The sequence below is a fragment of the Notolepis coatsorum genome (assembly GCF_963971535.1).
Source record: "Notolepis coatsorum genome assembly, chromosome: 20".
NCBI lineage: Eukaryota > Metazoa > Chordata > Actinopteri > Aulopiformes > Paralepididae > Notolepis > Notolepis coatsorum.
In genome coordinates this window covers 24,972,639-24,990,953 of record NC_140184.1, presented here as the reverse complement: position 1 = coordinate 24,990,953, position 18,315 = coordinate 24,972,639, and the positions used below count along the sequence as shown (strand labels likewise).

Sequence of the window (18,315 nt, the reverse complement as noted above, 5' to 3'; positions counted from 1 at the left end):
ACCGGTCGGGACAGAGCCCTGGAGACTAGCTGTAGGGGACCAGGACCCGGACCGATCGGGACAGAGCCCTGGAGACTAGCTGTAGGGGACCCGGACCGGTCGGGACAGAGCCCTGGAGACTAGCTGTAGGGGACCCGGACCGGTCGGGACAGAGCCCTGGAGACTAGCTGTAGGGGACCCGGACCGGTCGGGACAGAGCCCTGGAGACTAGCTGTAGGGGACCCGGACCAATCGGGACAGAGCCCTGGAGACTAGCTGTAGGGGACCCGGACCCGGACCGATCGGGACAGAGCCCTGGAGACTAGCTGTTTGAAACGCATGGTCTCCCCAGGAACCTCGGGCATCTCTGACCTCCACCCCACTTGTTCTCAACCTCCCGCCAAGGGTTCACAGGCCAGTGTGTGTGTGTCCTGGATCTTTGTGAACAAAGCAGTAGCAGTAGGGAATCCTTTAGCTGTAGCCTACGGCGTAGATAGGACGTGTCCCCTCGAGCTTGTCTTTGGACTGAACCACCGCTGAACTTCGCCAGATGGGTTGAATGCGGAGGATACTTTCCAAATGTACTCTGCCAATAAAAGAGTTTCTTTCCTTTCCTTCTTTTTACCCAGAGAGCGAGCCCTGGGTCTTCTACCGTGGAGCAGAGTACCTGGTGGCCAAGCAGCTCTTCGACTGGGAGGTGGTCTCTCTGGCCTGTCAGATGATGGGAGCCCAGCTTCTGTCTGTTCACTCCAGAGAGGAGCTTCACTTTGTTAAAGAGCGCACAGCGAGGGTCTGTATTCACTTAATACCTAGACAAACACATTATACCTGTACGTCGCATACACATTTAGACAAACACGGTATGGATAAAACAGTTCACAGACACATGCGCGCACATACGCACGCACGCACACACACACACACACACACACACAAATCTTGTCAACACAATTGACCTATCCTAAGCTCTCTTTTCCTGACCCTCCCAATCACAACTTTGCTTTTCTTAGTCAGGGAAGTGGATAGTAGTCAATTACCCCCCTTCCCTGCTAGTGTGAAATGTTTACACAAGTGTACTCTTCAAATACACACGTACCGCAGGTCCCGCACACACCATGTATATCCATTCATGCATGAGGGCACCCACAGAAAAGGAAGGAAGAAAGGCCTGTGTTCTGACGGACTCTTTTGGTCCAGACTGACTGAAGGGATCACTTGTGTTGGAGAGGCTTTTGAGGAATGAAGGAGAAGATGAAAGGCATGGGTCAGGGAGAGAGCGTCTGAAAACAAAAGAGGACAGGATCGCAGGGGAGGAGGGTTTGGCTAATTGGCCCTGGAGAGTGAGTAAGCTGTTCTGTTCTCCCCTCTACCCAGCTCTCCTTGGGCCCTACTAACTGGTGGATTGGCTTGTATCTGGATCTGCCCAAGGAGGAGGTCAGGTATGTTCATTTTGACTTTACTAATTGTTCCTTTCCATCACTCCGTTGAATGATTATTTACGTAAGTATTTGTGTGTGTGTGTGTGTGTGTGTGTGTGTGTGTGTGTGTGTGTGTGTGTGTGTGTTTGCAGTTGGAGTGACAAGACTGAGCTAGATTATCAGAACTGGTCAGAAGGGAGTGCCTATGGTGGCCCTGTGAAACATAAGTTATGTGTTACCATGTCCTCTGTAACAGGTATACATACACACACACACACACACACACACACACACACACACACACACACATATACTACATACTGTACACACACATACACATACATACATACATACACACACACACACACATACATATACTACATACATACATACATACATACATACATACATACATACATACATACATACATACATACATACATACATACATACATACATACATACATACATACATATATACTATCTGTCATACTGTGCTTTCACGAGTATAAATAAAGGTATGAAATTAAATACATACATACATACATACATACATACATACATACATACATACAAAAATACATACATACATACACACACATAGATACTTACAAACACATACATACATATGTATTCATACATACATACACACACTGGCAAGTATTGATGTATTTGTGTGTTGCAGGGAAGTGGTCGATGGCGGAGTGTGGCGGTCTCCATGGTTACGTGTGTAAGAGAAGAACTGTGTCAGTGGTGGAGACCCCCAGGGAGCCACACTATATCGGACGCTGTCCAGAGACATGGCTGTACTTCAGACACAAGGTACACACACACACATATATATATACTACACACACACACACACCTACACACACACACACGCACGCACGCACGCACACACACACACACACACAGACACACACACACAGAGCTAGCTCCATGCTAGTTTCCAGTTACTCTCTCAGAGAACCACAGGGAGGTTATTGCCTCCTCAGCGCCAGAGTCACACTGTCCACTCAAGAAGAACTCTAGCCAAGCCACCTGACCAATAGATTATTCAAGTAGGGCACCATTTCTCCATTCTCACGAAGGCTTGCATGTGTGTGTGTGTGTGTGTGTGTTGGCAGTGTCTTCTGCTGCACCTCCCTGACAGTCCTACAGAAGGGAAGACCTGGACTGATGCCCAGTCAATCTGTTCCTCCTTCCAAGGCTCACTGGTCGCCATAGAGGATGAGATCGAACAAGGTAATGGCAACAGGAGAAGCGTATCCTCCCAGGAGACGATGGGTCCTTTTCACAGCAGCCATTTTGACCCGTCATAGATGGATAAACAAAGGTGTATAACCATAGATATTAGGGGTGGAACGGTTCACAAAATCTACAGTTCGATTCGTATCACGGTTTTGGTGTCTCGGTTTTCGGTTCGGTTCGATATGTTGTTTTTTATTCAAAGAAAATGTAACACTCCAAAAATACCATACATCAGCATAAGATATATAGCCTAAAAATAATCCAACTTTTCAGTTATTCTCAAGGACGTAGTCATGCAAAAACTGAAAGAATGAGGCAGATTGACATCAGGCACATTATTTTGACAGTGACGGTTAGAGCTAGGAGAGAGAGGGGAGGCATTGCTGATTTAAACATGCTTCTCATTTATTTGGTAAAAAAAAAGATTTACCTTTTTAATAATGTTTGGCACACAAAGACCAAACTAACTGAAAAATATAGGCAACATTTGTCAAAGTATTAACTTAGTGCAAACAAACAAAATAATTAAACCTTTTCTATTTTTGTGGCCACATTATAGACAACGGCCATCAACATAAAGTATGAATATGCTCAACCAGCACTAGACTTTCTTATCAAAAAGGAAAAGTCACTGTTATTTAAAATAAATAAATCATGTGTACTAAATATATATTAACTTTTTAATTGCATGAAACATTATGAAGTATTCTCTTATGCCGCTTTTCACTGCATGGTACCTAATCGACTCGACTCGCTTCTGCTATTTGAGTGTCCTGGTAGCCGTATTTGAAGTGACGTCACACGAGGAAGTAAATAGTCAACAGTAACACACTGCGTTGGAAGGAGAAGCCCTGATGATATACTATAAACCAACAGCCAATAAATGTGAAGTTATCTTTGAACCTCTGTTGTCAAGCCTCATCAATATACCCCCCCTTCCCCACTAACACAGCGAAGTGACTCCACGGTTAGCTTGCGCTAACGCTAGTTAGCTTGCGGCCAACATTATAACCGAACAATACACACATGCTCCGAACCGTGGAGGTCGTATCGAACGGTGTACGGTTCGAATGCGTACCGTTCAGGCGCGGAACTTTGTTCCTAGCGGTGGGGGGGCGTGGTCAGTGACGTCGCAGGGGGGGGCGCCCCCCCTTCCAATTTTTTTTTTCGAATACCAGGTGTGCAATACGCATTTTCCCAGGCGGTGGCGCCTCTTGTAAGAAGTGGTCATCGTGGAGCCAGGGCTTGTCCAGCTGCACGTCCGCTAATTTAATATAATGATACTAGTGAAATTTTTTTAACTCTGTCAAAATAAACGAGCTGCATAGGCATAATAAACTGTAAGCGACATATACATGTTTGCACTGTCTTTTTTCTATTATAAAGTGCCTCTTGAGACTCGGGTCCATAACACATAACAGATCAGTCATTTGATTGTAATGCAGGTGCTCGCATTATAAATCGAATGTATGCGAGACAAACAATGTAATCGTTTTGATGCATACATCTCTGCCCAGCCTACCCCACCTGTTGCGCCCCCGCACAGAGAGACCCATATCCCCGCACCAGAACGCTACGACGGGGACGTCTCTAAATGTCATGCCTTTATTTTTCAATATTCACTAGTATTCGGACAACAGCCGCACACTTAAAGTGATACATCTAAAATCGCTTACCTTACCTGTCGGGGGTCCAGGACTCCTGCGTTAGAATGGGCAACAGGCAGCTCTCTCCCTGCATACATCGCAAAAGGTATTCGACCACCCTCCCGGGGGCTCGGATAGTTCTTGTAACTGCCTCCGTGTTCAAGTTTAAGTTAAGTATGATGTCATAGACTATGTCAAATGTCATGACTCATAGTAGAATCGGCTGGCTTGTTCGCCATCCGCCAGGGAAACCGCAGATATATATTCCTTTACTGCGAATTGAGAGCGTCCCAAAAATGATTCCAGGCCGCTATTTCTTTACCAACGGATTTCCAGTTCCGCGTTGACGCTTCCAACTGGTTCATGCGTCGGCTACACGCTGCTTTAATAACACTGCATTATCGAGACAGCGCCCCTATGTATGACTTTGAGGATCTGGCAATGAATTCCAAGAGTAGGGTAAATCTGCAGTGCCGGCACTGTGTAGTAGCGACTAGCGAGTCACAGTGCTGGCCGCCAGGCCGCGCAGTTGCAGCGGTTTGGGGGTAAAAACATGGGGGGGACAAATACTGCATTCTGAAATCATGCGGGGGACATTTTCCGGGGACCCCCCCGCAAGTTACGCCCCTGGTACCGTTCCACCCCTAATAGATATAGATAGTCATGCTCGTAAAAAAAATAAAAAATACTCCTCAGAATGGCTGCTGTGAAAAGGGCACATTCCCCACAGCAGATACAAAATGTGACAGCGGGGGCCTAAAGGTTAGAGAAGTGGGCTTGTGACTGTAAGGTCGCCGGTTTGATCCCCCGGAGCGGCAAGTCAAGTCAAGAGTTTTAATTGTCACGGCATACAGGTATACAATGAAATGCGGGTGGTCTTGCCCGCAACGATGTGCAATACAGTGGTACATATAATAGAATCAAAATGAAAAAACAACATTGTGCAGTAAACAGGTAACAGGTAACATGGAGTGACATCTCGGTATCTGTACATAGTTATTTACAGAGCATATGGGACATGCTAGTTAGCTTTGGTAGTGCAATACACTGTTCCTGTTATTCTAATTTAAAGTGTCCTTTCCTTTGGCCATAAGTGTGCGTGTGTGCGACATGAGTGTGTGCCCGCTCATGTTAAAGTGTTAAGTGGCTGCTCGTGTGTGAGCGTGCACAGTGTGCGTGTCGTGTGTGTGTTCATGTGTGCTTGTGTGTGGATAGTTCAATGTTCTGAGCACTCAATGTTCATTGTTCATGGCTCTGATGGCCTGGGGGAAGAAGCTGAGCCTAAGCCGCTCTGTCCTAGTAGCTGGGGTTCGCAGGCGTCTGCCTGACCTCAGCAGCTGAAACAGGCTGTTATTGGGGTGGTGAGGGTCTTTCATTATCCTGCAGGCTCTGGATTTGGACAAATCTGTGTGGGGAAAGATGAATAATACCATTGCTCCTGAGCAAGGCACTTAATCCCAAACTGCTCAGTGGCACAACAGTGTCAGACTGTGGTTGTACTGGGCGTCTCCCAGGTGTGTAATGTATGTAACTGTGTGAATGTGAAGCAGGGCGTTGCTGAAAGAGCATCCTTGAACAGCGAACATACTCGATGATAAATAGAGATTAAAAGAAATTAAAAAAATCCAGACAAATTCTATCGGATAACTTTTATTTTATTCTCCTTAGTCAACATTCGAGAAGAAGAAGAAGTCTTTATTTGTCATGCAGCAACACACATGTAAGATGGGTGACACACAGGAACACACACATGCATCGGGTCACCAATGAAATGCCTTTCTGCGCTTGACCCATCCCGTCATCCGGCTACACCGTGGGCCACGCCCGGGGACCAAGCCAAGTGCTCTTGTCGCATGATTTTTTCCCATTGGGTTCATCTCTTTTTGGGGGGGGGGGGAGGGGGACCCTTGCGAGCACGGGGAGAACATGCAAACTCCACACAGAAAGGGGCCCCGGGGGAGATACCCCCACCTGGGTACCTGGCAACCTACCCATACCCAACCTACCCCAACCCCCATGTGCCACCTACCCATTCCTCCTGTCTTCTGTTTCATTGTGTCTCCTGTTCTCACGTTGTCTCTCCATCACAGCCTACGTCACCATGTTGCTACAGGGCAGCGCTGTGGGTGTTTGGATTGGCCTGCGGGACGAGGACACCATGAAATGGATCAGCGGGAAGTCACTCGGCTACACCAACTGGTCCCCCATCGAGCCCAAGAGCTCTCTCACTGTAAGCTCCCGTTACAGTGGGCTAGCTTAACCCTTTCACTGCCACACGACAGAAGGTTAATAACCCTTTACTATCACACAACTGACGGCGATGCTCCATCATTAGCATCCGCGGAGCTAATGATGCTAATGATGGAGCATCGCCGTCGGTTGTGTGATAGTAAAGGGTTAACGTTCTGTCGTGTGGCAGTGAAAGGGTTAACGTGAGGTGTTGCTATGCAGTGTGGTGGCAACTGCTCCTGAAGTATCCTAACGGGATTATCCATTGTGTGTGTGTGTGTGTGTCTTGAATATGTTGCACATGCTGTGTATGGCTGTACTGCATATAAAGGCCTGTATACCGCTAGACATGATTGCATTGTGTGGATTTGGTTGCCGTCGGAGAGGTGCTACCAAGAAGTGCGTGTATGTATAAATGATGATGCCTGAATGGTTTAATGTTACTTGTGATGTTTTCTACAGTATTCCAAATACCCCAGACATCACATTTGTCAATGAAGATCACAAAGAAGTGCTCCCCCTTGAGATAGGCTGTGCATTCAACCTTTATATTATGGAACATGCCTTGTTAGAAGGATCAGCCCTTGGCCACACAGATCAGAAGCCTTGGTTACACTGTGATTGTAGGCTAATTTGATGGCATGTCAATACACTTGCCATTAGTGGCCTGAGGATTTTAAGCCTGTCAAGGAGGAAGGCCAAACAACGTGCAAGATTTAAAACCTTTAAAAACCATATTGAACCTCTGTAAATATTTGAATCCTATGTAGGCTACATGTGATTTGTTCTGCGGATTCAAATGAGGTATTTCAAGTGTGTGTGTGTGTGTGTGTGTGTGTGTGTGTGTGTACCTCTAGGAGGATGAATGGCTCAATGGGCACTTGGCAGGTGACGACCCACTGTGTACCGTTCTCTCCAACAACCACAACTTTCACCTGACAGGGAAGTGGTACGATGAGAAATGTACTGAGGGCGGGTATGGCTTTGTCTGTCAGAAACCCCAAGGTAAGATTCACCTTTGATTTCTTGCTTTGTTGTAGTTCTGTCCCTTTGTCTATATATGTATCCACTTGTCACTCTCACCTCAACTCTGTCTTTGTGTCAAATTCCTAATGATTGATTGATTGAAAACTTTATTAACATATTGCAGAATGGGTACAATACAGTACGGCTCAATACACACAATTGTTAAGGGGATGCAGACCAGAGAAAGACTTACGTCTTGTTTACATCAGGGTCCCCCATTTTCAATTCATCAGGACATATGGGATTCATTAGACTGGCTTTACACTGTGAAAATTGCAGGTTGAAAATTGCATGAAACGTAATATTCATGCACCTAGACAGTTACACAATTCAAAAGGCAATACAAAAAGTATCAATTTAATACATTTCCACTCAATTTAGTAGTTTATTCCACTAACATTAGTAGCTAGTTAAATTGGTAGATTGGTATTATTTGTACTGGACTCTCCAGGGCCGGCCTACAGGAGGTGCATGACCGCGAGTCAACATTACGTGGAATACGCTATTTGTCGCCGCCATAAAAACAGCTTGACAACCACTTGACTGGTACCAGTAAAAATTTGCCTGCAAGCTAATTTCATGCTAGCAAGCCTTTCTGTCAATAATGTTTTTTTTTTTTATCTACTTTTTTCTCCCATTTTAAATTTTTCTCCCATCCCAATTTCGTATCGTCCAATTCTACCCTCCCCTGTCTCGAACGCTGTTAGGCCATGCCTCCCACAAGCCGGCTGCAATGTGGACGAAGCCTTACATCACGTGTCCCCTCCGGTACTCGAGGAAGCAGCCGTCGCATCTTTTCACCTGTACAGCGCGATCTCTCAGCGGCGGGGGTCTGCGTGGGAGGGACACGCCGCCCCCGTCGCTTCCTGATTCTGCTGCGCAGGCGCACCAACCGACCTGTAGGAGTCGCTGTCCACAACGCCCGATCCCCACCCACCAGCTTCCCACCCCCTAATACTGCCAATTGTATTAGTATGAACGACCAGCCAAGCTGGTAGCAATGCAGAGAGCTGGGCTCAAACCCAGCGTCTCCTGCATTAGTGGCGAGCGCCTTGCCCACTGCGCCACTTAGCCGCCCCTTCTGAAATATGCAAATGAGCTTTATTTTACGAGATCGTAAAATCACAATTGATACATTTGCATCACATCAACTGCCTGCTAACATTAGCTAGATCAGCTGATGCAAACAGATGTGAATAGTTATTTGGAAACATTGTAATGTTGTGACCGTGTATCATTACTGTCAAAGGGGAATGATTACAGTTATCTTTCATTACTAGGTACAAAGTACTGAAGCTGCCTCTTAGACAGCTATCAGTGCATTAATGCTTGTTGATATGCTGCTAGAGGAAGAAACTAGAGTGTGGGTGAAAGACATCATCACATGGCATGTTATGGCCACTTTGATTGGCTGTTGCATGAAACTAGTTTCACAAAGTTGAGATGTTTGCAACTGTTGCGGCTGAGTTTCAAAGAAGTTTCAAGTGTGTTGCACGGGGCAAGTTTCAAGCAACTCAAAGTGTGTGAATGTTTCACAGTGTAAAGCCAGCACAACAATCACACACAGTGTGAGTCATCTTAAAGTTTGATTCCAAAAGGCTTGCATTAGACTTGCAACTTTTTACATGCAACTTGGGTAGCCTACATGCAACTGAGTTGTAGCTAACAACAACATTGTCTGTAACTTGAAAATGACATCATCTGCAACTCGCAACTGCAACTAAATTGCATGTAGCGTTGTAGAGTTTGTGAATCTGGCGTGTCGTCGATGGCTTTTCTATTTTCCCGAGAGCCAATGAATGCTCAGAACAGGCCCGGCGTGTACCATTCCGTTCCTACGGCAACAAGCTAATGGACCTAATGCTCGGGGGAGCGGCTGAATGAAGCCTCCTGGGAACAGAACCGCTCTGTAACTGATTAACACCTTGAGATCATCATTCTGACCCAGTCTTCTCGCTCATTCTATCCCTCTCGTCTTGCTCTTTTTGTTTCTCCTTTGTGACAGACACGTCTAAAGCCCCTACCCACTCCTATCACCACCCGCTGCCTGACAGTATAGAGTACAAGAGCCGTCGCTACAGGGTGGTTACCGGAAACATGAGCTGGAATGATGCACTGCACATGTGCAGAGAGAAGGATGCTGACCTAGTGAGCGTGACAGACCCCTACCTCCAGGCCTTCCTCACTGTCCTTGTCAATAGATTGGCAGCCCCCCACTGGATTGGATTGTATAGTCAAGACGTATGTATTCCCTCACACAGTTTGTACTGGAGCATGACTTGCAGGCAGTGCATGTCTTTTATGTGTGAGACAGTCTGACATTACTTCATGGATTCTTTAAACTCTCCTCGTGTGTTGCTTTCATTCTTTAATAATTCATCATAATATACTGTAGTATACTGTAGTTTGTTCTTTAACAGCATGCAGGCATCACAGACCCTTCAAATCTACCATAATCTTCCTCTTCTGTTGCCAGCCTTTTAGAGCAGGATGCTAGTTATGATGAGAGTTGACATATTCTTTCATATAATTGAGATATTTGGTAGCAGATTTGTGCCGTTTCATTACTGACATACTCATAGGCTTCTAGTATATCTGATAATGTACAGATAATGAGTACAGTAAAGCCATGCAAAACTAGAAGTGTGGCTTTTTCTGAGATGAATATAGTTTAAATTACAATGGCAGTTATGAACACAAAATATCTCTGCTACCAAATATCAAATATAAAAGGAAACAAACAAACAAAAGCTCTGAGGTTCGTACTTCCATCAAGTCAAAAGTACAAAAGGGTGGTATTGTCCATTTTCAAAAGTCCAAAAAGTCTAGTCTCAGGGGGGCGGTAGTGAAACTGTCTGAATGATCAGATAAACAGAAACATAATTCTACACCATTCTGAGAGGCCCTGTCCTGGTCTGTCCTCAGGGCTTCTCTGCTGGCGGCTGTCAGCCCATGTCCAACTATGAAGTCCACTTGTACTGTAGCATGATTTACTTTTCCAGCAGCCAGTCAGATGGAATCTCAACATTTGGATCCAAGTATCCCTGAGCCCCAGTGGAATGTCCAAACGAACACCGGAAGCAAGGAAATTGATAATCTCTCCGTCTGTCTGTCTGTCTGTCTGTCTGTCTGTCTGTCTGTCTGTCTGTCTGTCTGTCTGTCTGTCTGGATGTCTGTCTCTCTCTCTCCCTCCCCCTGTATCTTTCCCTCCCCTGCATCATCTCACACACATAGGGAGCAAAGGGATTCCGGCTCCTCCCAGGGCAGCGCGTGGAAGTGTCCTTGAGCAAGACACTTAACCCTCTAACCTCTCCCGATGAGCAGGCCGGCAGACCTTGCATGGTTGCCTTCGCTGTCGGTCTGTGAATGTGTGGCATAAGTTGTAAAGCACTTTGGATAAAAGCGCCATATAAATGCAGCTCATTTACATACAACCTCAACCTGTTCAGACTTAGCCGAACTGCTGCCCGCTCTCCCGGTTCCTTGCGTGAAGGTGACACCCTGTTACGGAACCCAGACGGTGCCACCACAAGTGGGCTTCCCTGACACAGACCTGTGACACTGTTCCCCCACACAGGATGGCATCAACTACCAGTGGTCAGACAGCAGTGACACAGTGTACACCCACTGGGACGCGGAGGACGATGAGGACTTTGTATATGGAGAGTGTGTGTATATGGATGTGAGCGGAGGCTGGCGGAGAGCCGACTGTGAGATGCCACTACCGGGAGCCCTGTGTCACATACCCCCACCAAGTCAGTATTTGTTGTTTGTTTTTATTAAAAGAACACACCGATATTATGGGAAATGTTCTTACTCTCTCCCCCGGAGTCAGACAAGAAGATGGATACCAATTTCCTCTCTGTGTGTTCAGTAGAAAGCTATCCGGCTGCAAGCTAGCCTAGCTTAGCTGTGCCTGTCTACAGAGTTTTAAGCTAGGCTAGTGGTCCGTATCCACTTCCATTCATATATGCTAAGCTAGGCTAGCTTGCGGCTGGATAGCTTTCTAAACAGAGAGGAAATTGCTATCTATCTTCTCTTGAAAAGACGGTAAGCGTATTTCCCATAATGTTGGCGTGTTTTTTTAACTCATTGGACGCCAGTCACGAGTATAGTCGGGTTAACTCGTCGACGCTTGAGCGTCAATCACGAGTATAGTCTGGTTTTAATCGTTATTTATTTTATTAGCGATATCCATTCATTTTCATCCATCCAACCTGATGTTATCGTTGGGAATGGGTCTGAGCTTGCAAAAGGGCAAATACCGCCGACTATCGTCTCCCGGATGGTATTGCACATCATTGGATTGGATTGGCTGGGACTGTGCATAAAAAAAAAAAAAATCCGGTCCAGGTTTTCCTTCTCGGGCATGCAATATCTTTATACCACATTGACTGGGGACACTCTGAGCAGCGTGGATTATGTGTTTTGGATATATAACGTTGGATCAATAAACACGATCAATATTTGGAATGGCGATCAGGAATTGGATTAATCTTTTTGCAGGACATCAGATGTGAGGTAAGGACTCTATGATAAGCGACGGGTGTATTAGACCCATAGCCATAATTTAAGATATATTTTAAGCACTCGCAAATTTCCCACTCCTCCCATTGATTAAAGCGCTGGCACTCTACCGCCCTCTGGCGCACTTAAGCGGTGGCGTCCAATGAGTTAAGGAGAGTGGGCAGTATTTTTAGCTGCCAGCAGCAGCTCAATAGCTGGCTCTGGTGTGTGTATGTCTGTGTGTGTGTGTGTGTGTGTGAAGGCTGAAAGAGACAGACAGAGTAGGGGAGACACAGGAGAGCAGGTTCTTTATTGAGACAGCAGGAAGGATGAGAGGGAGAAAGTAGGAGAGACACAGGAGAGAAGGTTCTTTATTGAGACAGCAGGAAGGATGAGAGGGAGAAAGTAGGAGAGACACAGGAGAGAAGGTTCTTTATTGAGACAGCAGGAAGGATGAGAGGGAGAAAGTAGGAGACACAGGAGAGAAGGTTCTTTATTGAGACAGCAGGAAGGATGAGAGGGAGAAAGTAGGAGAGACACAGGAGAGAAGGTTCTTTATTGAGACAGCAGGAAGGATGAGAGGGAGAAAATAGGAGAGACACAGGAGAGAAGGTTCTTTATTGAGACTGCAGGGGAGAAGGTTCTTTATTGAGACATCAGGGAGGATGAGAGTGAGACAAACTAAGAGAGATGGAGGGGAAAAGGTTCTTGTGAGATTAGAACCTAGGCCAGTAGGGGTGATGCAGGAGAGAAGGTTCTTGTGAGATTAGAACCTAGGCCAGTAGGGGTGATGCAGGAGAGAAGGTTCTGGTGGGATTAGAACCTAGGCCAGTAGGGGTACTTGTTGTTCTTGAAGCAGGGATGACAACACACCACTTTCCTCTAACTCTTTCCCCCACAGGAAGCAATGCATTTGCCACCTACGAGGTGGTGTGCCCCTCCACTTGGGTGAAGTCTGGAAGTGGCTGTTACAACTTTGAGTCCGTGGTACAGAGACTTACTCTGGAAGAGGCCAGGGAGCACTGCAGACTGAAAGGTAATGATTTATCATAGCAAATTACTTATTCTTAAATGTATATGAGCATTGTTCCACAAGTTAACCTCAACAATAAAAATACATCTCCTTTTAATCCCTTTCTCAGCTTTTTGAACAGTAAACTTACAAACGTCTCTCAAATCACATTTTCTTTCCTGCTTTGAAAAAAGACCTTTGCACACAAAAAGTAAAGTAAAAATTGTACAGTATCCCTGTATATAAACTTGATTTTCTACTGCCAGTAGGAAGACTATTGTATTGTATTATGGTGACTTTCTTTTTTTGTGAAATAATTTTTTTTAATTTTTTTTTGACATGACATAAAACTAGACACACAAGCATTAACAGTAAATATCACAATAAATCAAGGGATTATACAATCCAATATTTGAATCAATATAAATGTAGTTTACGAGATATATACATTATACTTGCAATACAATACAATACATACATATGCTCTTACTCGCTCTTCTCCCCCCCCCCCCCCCCCCCCCAGGACCCCCCTTGGATAATCCATCCATTATTTCGCTTCTAACCAAGGATTATAATTATATGCTAACCTTTATTCTCTCCACCATTTCTAACCAGATTGCAATGCTGGCTTCATTGACACCTAAAATTCTTGCTGTAGATATCTCTAGATAAATCACATCGAGATAAGTAAGAGCCCATACCTTTAGGCACATTTTATCCGGTTGAATCCAGCGTGATGCTATCAGCTTTTTAGCAGTCGTCAGACCGGACAAAATTAGTCTCTTTAGTTGTTTAGTGGCTGCTATTTGAGAAACATCATTCAACAGCAATACAGAAGGCAGTACAGGTATGTTCAGATATAAAAATTCTGATAATTGTCTTCCCAGAATATCTTAACAGGGGGGCATTCCCAGTACATATGTATAAATGTACCGATATCGCCCCTTGAACACAAGGAGCATAGAGAGTCTTGTTTAAGCCCCATTCGGTTCAATCTTATAGATGGTGACTTTCTGTACATGCATGCCTCTCCCTCCACCTTGAAACCCCTCCATGTTGTGTATCATAGCGCACTGCGTTTTATCACTGGAGATACACAAAGTTAAGTGGGATGGCCTTGCATTTTATTTATCTACGAGGCTCTGCTTATGAAACCTTCATATTATCTCTTTGCTTTGAATGCTTTTTAATAGAGCACATATTGTACTAGGGCACAGGATTACTTAACTTTAGATACACCACATGAAAAAACTGAGCTTGGTAAAACATTTTAATATTATGCCCCATTCAAGAAAACCTTGAAGTTAGAACATTCCGTTAAAAGATCTGTTAGATTTAGAATTTTGAAAACATCTCGGTTGATGTTTGACTGAATCTTTGTCTGAACTGAACTTGATTGTCCAATATGTTTTTATATGTCTATTGTAAACAGGTCGCCCTTGAAAAAGAGATCTCAGTCTCAAGGTGCATACCTGTTTAAATAAAGGACAAATCAAAATAAATACAAGCCTGAGAATTCCCAAATGACACTAAATGTAACTACAAAGTAGATCATTGGGCCTGCTCTTTATAATGTTGACAGTCATGTCTCCCCCTTCTTTTGATGCATCTTCATCATTACAGCAGATTCCTCAGCAATATGAGAACATCCTAGATTGATCAGTAATCATTCATAGCCACAGGTTAGACAGGTTTGTTATTTAGGTTACCACATTATTGTATGCTATGCATGCTATGCTTGTAAGCTACAGTATCGTGTGCGAGTTCCCTCTACAGGAGGGATGGGGAAGCTATCCTAAAATGCAATTGAGCCAGTTTGTGAACTTTGCTGTGATGCATAACAATCAGGCAGTCCTGGGTTCTATTGGACTGTATACTTGCAACAATCTATATTGGAGCAAAATTATTTTCTGGCCTGCAAAGAGAAGTGTTACTTCAAAATGTAAAGGATATGCTCACTGACTGCTAGGGCCCTAGGGGTGTAACGAGGAATTCATTTTCAAATTCAATATCAATTTTGAGGTCAAGATTCGATTCTCATTTCTTTATGCGTTTAAAATGTGTTCATACTACATATCTCTAAGGGCCATTAGAGCCCTTTGACTGTGTATATCATTCAGCCATCAGATGTATCACCGGTGATGGTTATAATACTCATTGTGTCCTGTACAATAGGGTTGGGTGGAGAGACCAGATTTGCACTGGCATCTGTTTCTATATTATGACATAATTGGAGAATGTCCAAATGACATTACTTCATTATTGGAATGGACCTCTGGACCCTATGGTACACCTACCAATGACCGGCTCACCTAGAGTGCCTAGAGTTTATACTGAACTTGGTAGATCTGCCTTTGTCTTCTGTGCTCCTGAACTGTGGACGGCCCTGCAGGGGACATTGAAATGAGGTGCACTAGTGTCCTGTCCATGGGTCAATTTAAAGCGCTGGTGACCAAGCATGTCACCACAATATGTAATTGTAATTGAGTCTTAAAAAGATATATATATATTTCCATAATTCTTTTGTACAGTTTATTTATTTGTATTATTGTTTTCTTTTCTACTTTGTATAACATTGATGATTATGTGAATGTAAATACTCAATGACACTAAAGATGAGGGCTGCCCCTCAGTGTAATTTTGAGAATAAATAAAGATTGAATGAATGAATGAATTATAGATTAGGCCTATACTGTGCGGCTGGGTGGCGCAGCGGACATTGCGCTCGTCACCAACGCAAGAGACACCGGGTTCGACTCTGGCTGTCGGCGTTACCTCCAGCTTGGGCCAGCCGTCATACTAACTCAATTGGCAGAGTTAGCGGGTGGAAGTCGATGGGTGGTAATCTGGACGTTGTGGACAGCGACTCCTACAGGTCGGTTGGGGACGCCTGCACAGCAGAGACAGGAAATGGCGGGGTTGGTGTGAGCCTCCCACACGTTACACCTCGCCAATGAGAGTCTGCGCTGGCAGGTGAAAAGATGTGACAGGCTGCCTCCTCGTGTATCGGAGGGGACACGTGATGCAAGGCTTCTATCCTCCCTACAACCGGCCAGTGGGGGGCATATGCGAGCAACGTTCAAGACAGGGGAGGGGAGAATTGGCACAGTGGAATTGGGATGGGAGAAAAATAAAAAAGAGGAGAAAAAAGTGGATAAAAAAAAAAGATTAGGCCTATACTACACAGCTTGGTTTGGCTCAGAAAGATTTAATTTTTTTTATTTGTCATAAACAATTAACTCAATGGACGCCAAGGGGGCGCTGTTTACCTTCTGGTTAGAACAGCATCGCTGTAATGCAATGAGGAGAATGCCGTGTTTGCGAGTGCTAAAACTATATGAAATATTATAGCTATGAATCTAATAAACACGTCGATTGTCAGTGAGTTTCTTCCAGTCAACATGCAAAAAACATACTTTTTTCATACATACATTTCCATTTTATACCGTGGTGAATATGAGTATAGTTCCAGAGCGATTCTGTCTAATCTCAAGAAACTTGAGCAAACTGCGCTTCAATGCATTTCCTTAGAAATCGTGCCATTTGTCGCTTGATTTATGAATCGTTCTGAAAATAACGCTAGATTATCAGACCCATTCCCAATGATAACATCAGGTTGGATGGATGAAAAATGTATGGATATAGCGAATAAAAGAAACAACGATTAAAACCCGACTTTTCTCATGATTGGTGCTCAACGCATGGCGAGTTAACCCGACCTTTCTCGTGAATGGCGCTGAATGAGTTAAAAGGAGCCTTAAACAGCATGATAATTGCAGTAGCCATACCATACCACCAGTTAAGAGAATAATGCGAGACCTAAGGAAGAGAGAAGAGAAGATTCATTGATACAGTTCTAAATTTCAATACATTGTATTAAATCAAATCAAATGTATTTGTAAAGCCAGAAATTGCAATGCCCCCATGGGCTGTACATGTCTTCTTTAAACAAGTCAAGAAGAAACATCACAATAAATCAAGAACAAAATCCACCATAAAATCCAAATATGCAATACTCCCAGACATTCCCCAGCGAAGGTAAGGAAAAACTCACTAAAAACCTAGCAATAGGTCAAAAGCACCACAGGCGATGTGGAGGAGAGAAACCTTAGATGGGCCGTTCAAAGGGGGATCCATTCCACATAACTTGTGTTTTTTTTATTTAAATTTTTTTTATTGCTACACCCCTACTGACTGCTGTACATTTCCTATTGGAAGCTGAGTCATAATGCAGTTCCCTTAGGAAACTTCTGTTCACTGCCCCAGACATTTTTATTCATATTTCATTCATATTTTATCTTGTTCTTTACCTCTACTCCATTATATTTATTGCCTGTATTTTATTGTTTTTTCTATAACCCTGCCTCTGTACCTCCCCTCCCCCGTGCTGATATAACACCTGAATGAATTCATCTGCAATTGACATTGCACTTTAAGTATATATTTTTTTTTGTACGTTTTGGTCTGATGTGTGAGTTGGAGTTGAGTGGGGATAGGGGGAGGGGTTGCTGCTGCCAAACACACCACAGGCTCTAAGCTGCCCCCCCCCCCACCCCCCCCCCCCCCCCGATTATGGAACACAATGAAAATAAGCTTAGCTGTATTGTCTATATCCTTGATGACCTTTTTTAAGAATGTGTATGAGAAGCTTGCTTCAAATGTATCTGTTAAGTTATCAAATAAATTCAATCAATGACTGCCAAGAGAGGTCTGGAGAAATTCAAAGTATAATAAGTTACTAAACTCCAACCCAAACATGTGCCCAAAACCAAAAAGAAAATGTAAACAAAGGGCAGTACCATCCGGGGATATTTTGCCTAGAGGTCGCTGTTTGACAACATTAAAGATTCTACCTTTAACATCTAAACCTGAAAGCTGACGTTGACTTTGCACTTTTGCAGTGTGCATCATCTTTTCAAACTGTATTCAACTTGTGTCGTCTTTATCTGCCACTCCATGACCTTGACTGTGATGTGTTGCGTTGCCGTTCCAGTCAACACCTCTGATGTCCTGACCATCGAGAGCGAGACGGAGAACCGCTTTGTCCTGGAACAGCTGTGGTCGTCGGGGCTCCCGCATCAGACCGTGTGGCTCGGGATGCACTTCAGCAGCGACAGTAAGAGCAACTCTTTCTCATGACCTCGGTCATTATCTCAGGATCTGTGCAGGGAGCATAGTGACGCTATTGTTTCATGTTTTTACCGCCTTGAAAATGAAAACCTGCTTATCGTTTCTGTTTATTTTTTGG

At 44.4% G+C, this 18,315-nt stretch overlaps 1 protein-coding gene across 1 annotated transcript in view; it reads left to right on the top strand.

Moving 5' to 3' along the window:
* Nucleotides 1-18,315, top strand: part of pla2r1 (phospholipase A2 receptor 1) — a 57,879-nt gene that overhangs the window by 34,628 nt on the left and 4,936 nt on the right. Inside the window, exons 17-27 of the mRNA XM_084337574.1 lie at nt 609-769; nt 1,354-1,418; nt 1,550-1,653; nt 2,083-2,219; nt 2,525-2,642; nt 6,385-6,524; nt 7,381-7,528; nt 9,555-9,790; nt 11,127-11,304; nt 12,957-13,091; nt 18,061-18,183. Coding sequence (XP_084193700.1) covers nt 609-769; nt 1,354-1,418; nt 1,550-1,653; nt 2,083-2,219; nt 2,525-2,642; nt 6,385-6,524; nt 7,381-7,528; nt 9,555-9,790; nt 11,127-11,304; nt 12,957-13,091; nt 18,061-18,183 — 1,545 coding nt within the window. The remainder of the gene's footprint in view (nt 1-608; nt 770-1,353; nt 1,419-1,549; nt 1,654-2,082; nt 2,220-2,524; nt 2,643-6,384; nt 6,525-7,380; nt 7,529-9,554; nt 9,791-11,126; nt 11,305-12,956; nt 13,092-18,060; nt 18,184-18,315) is intronic.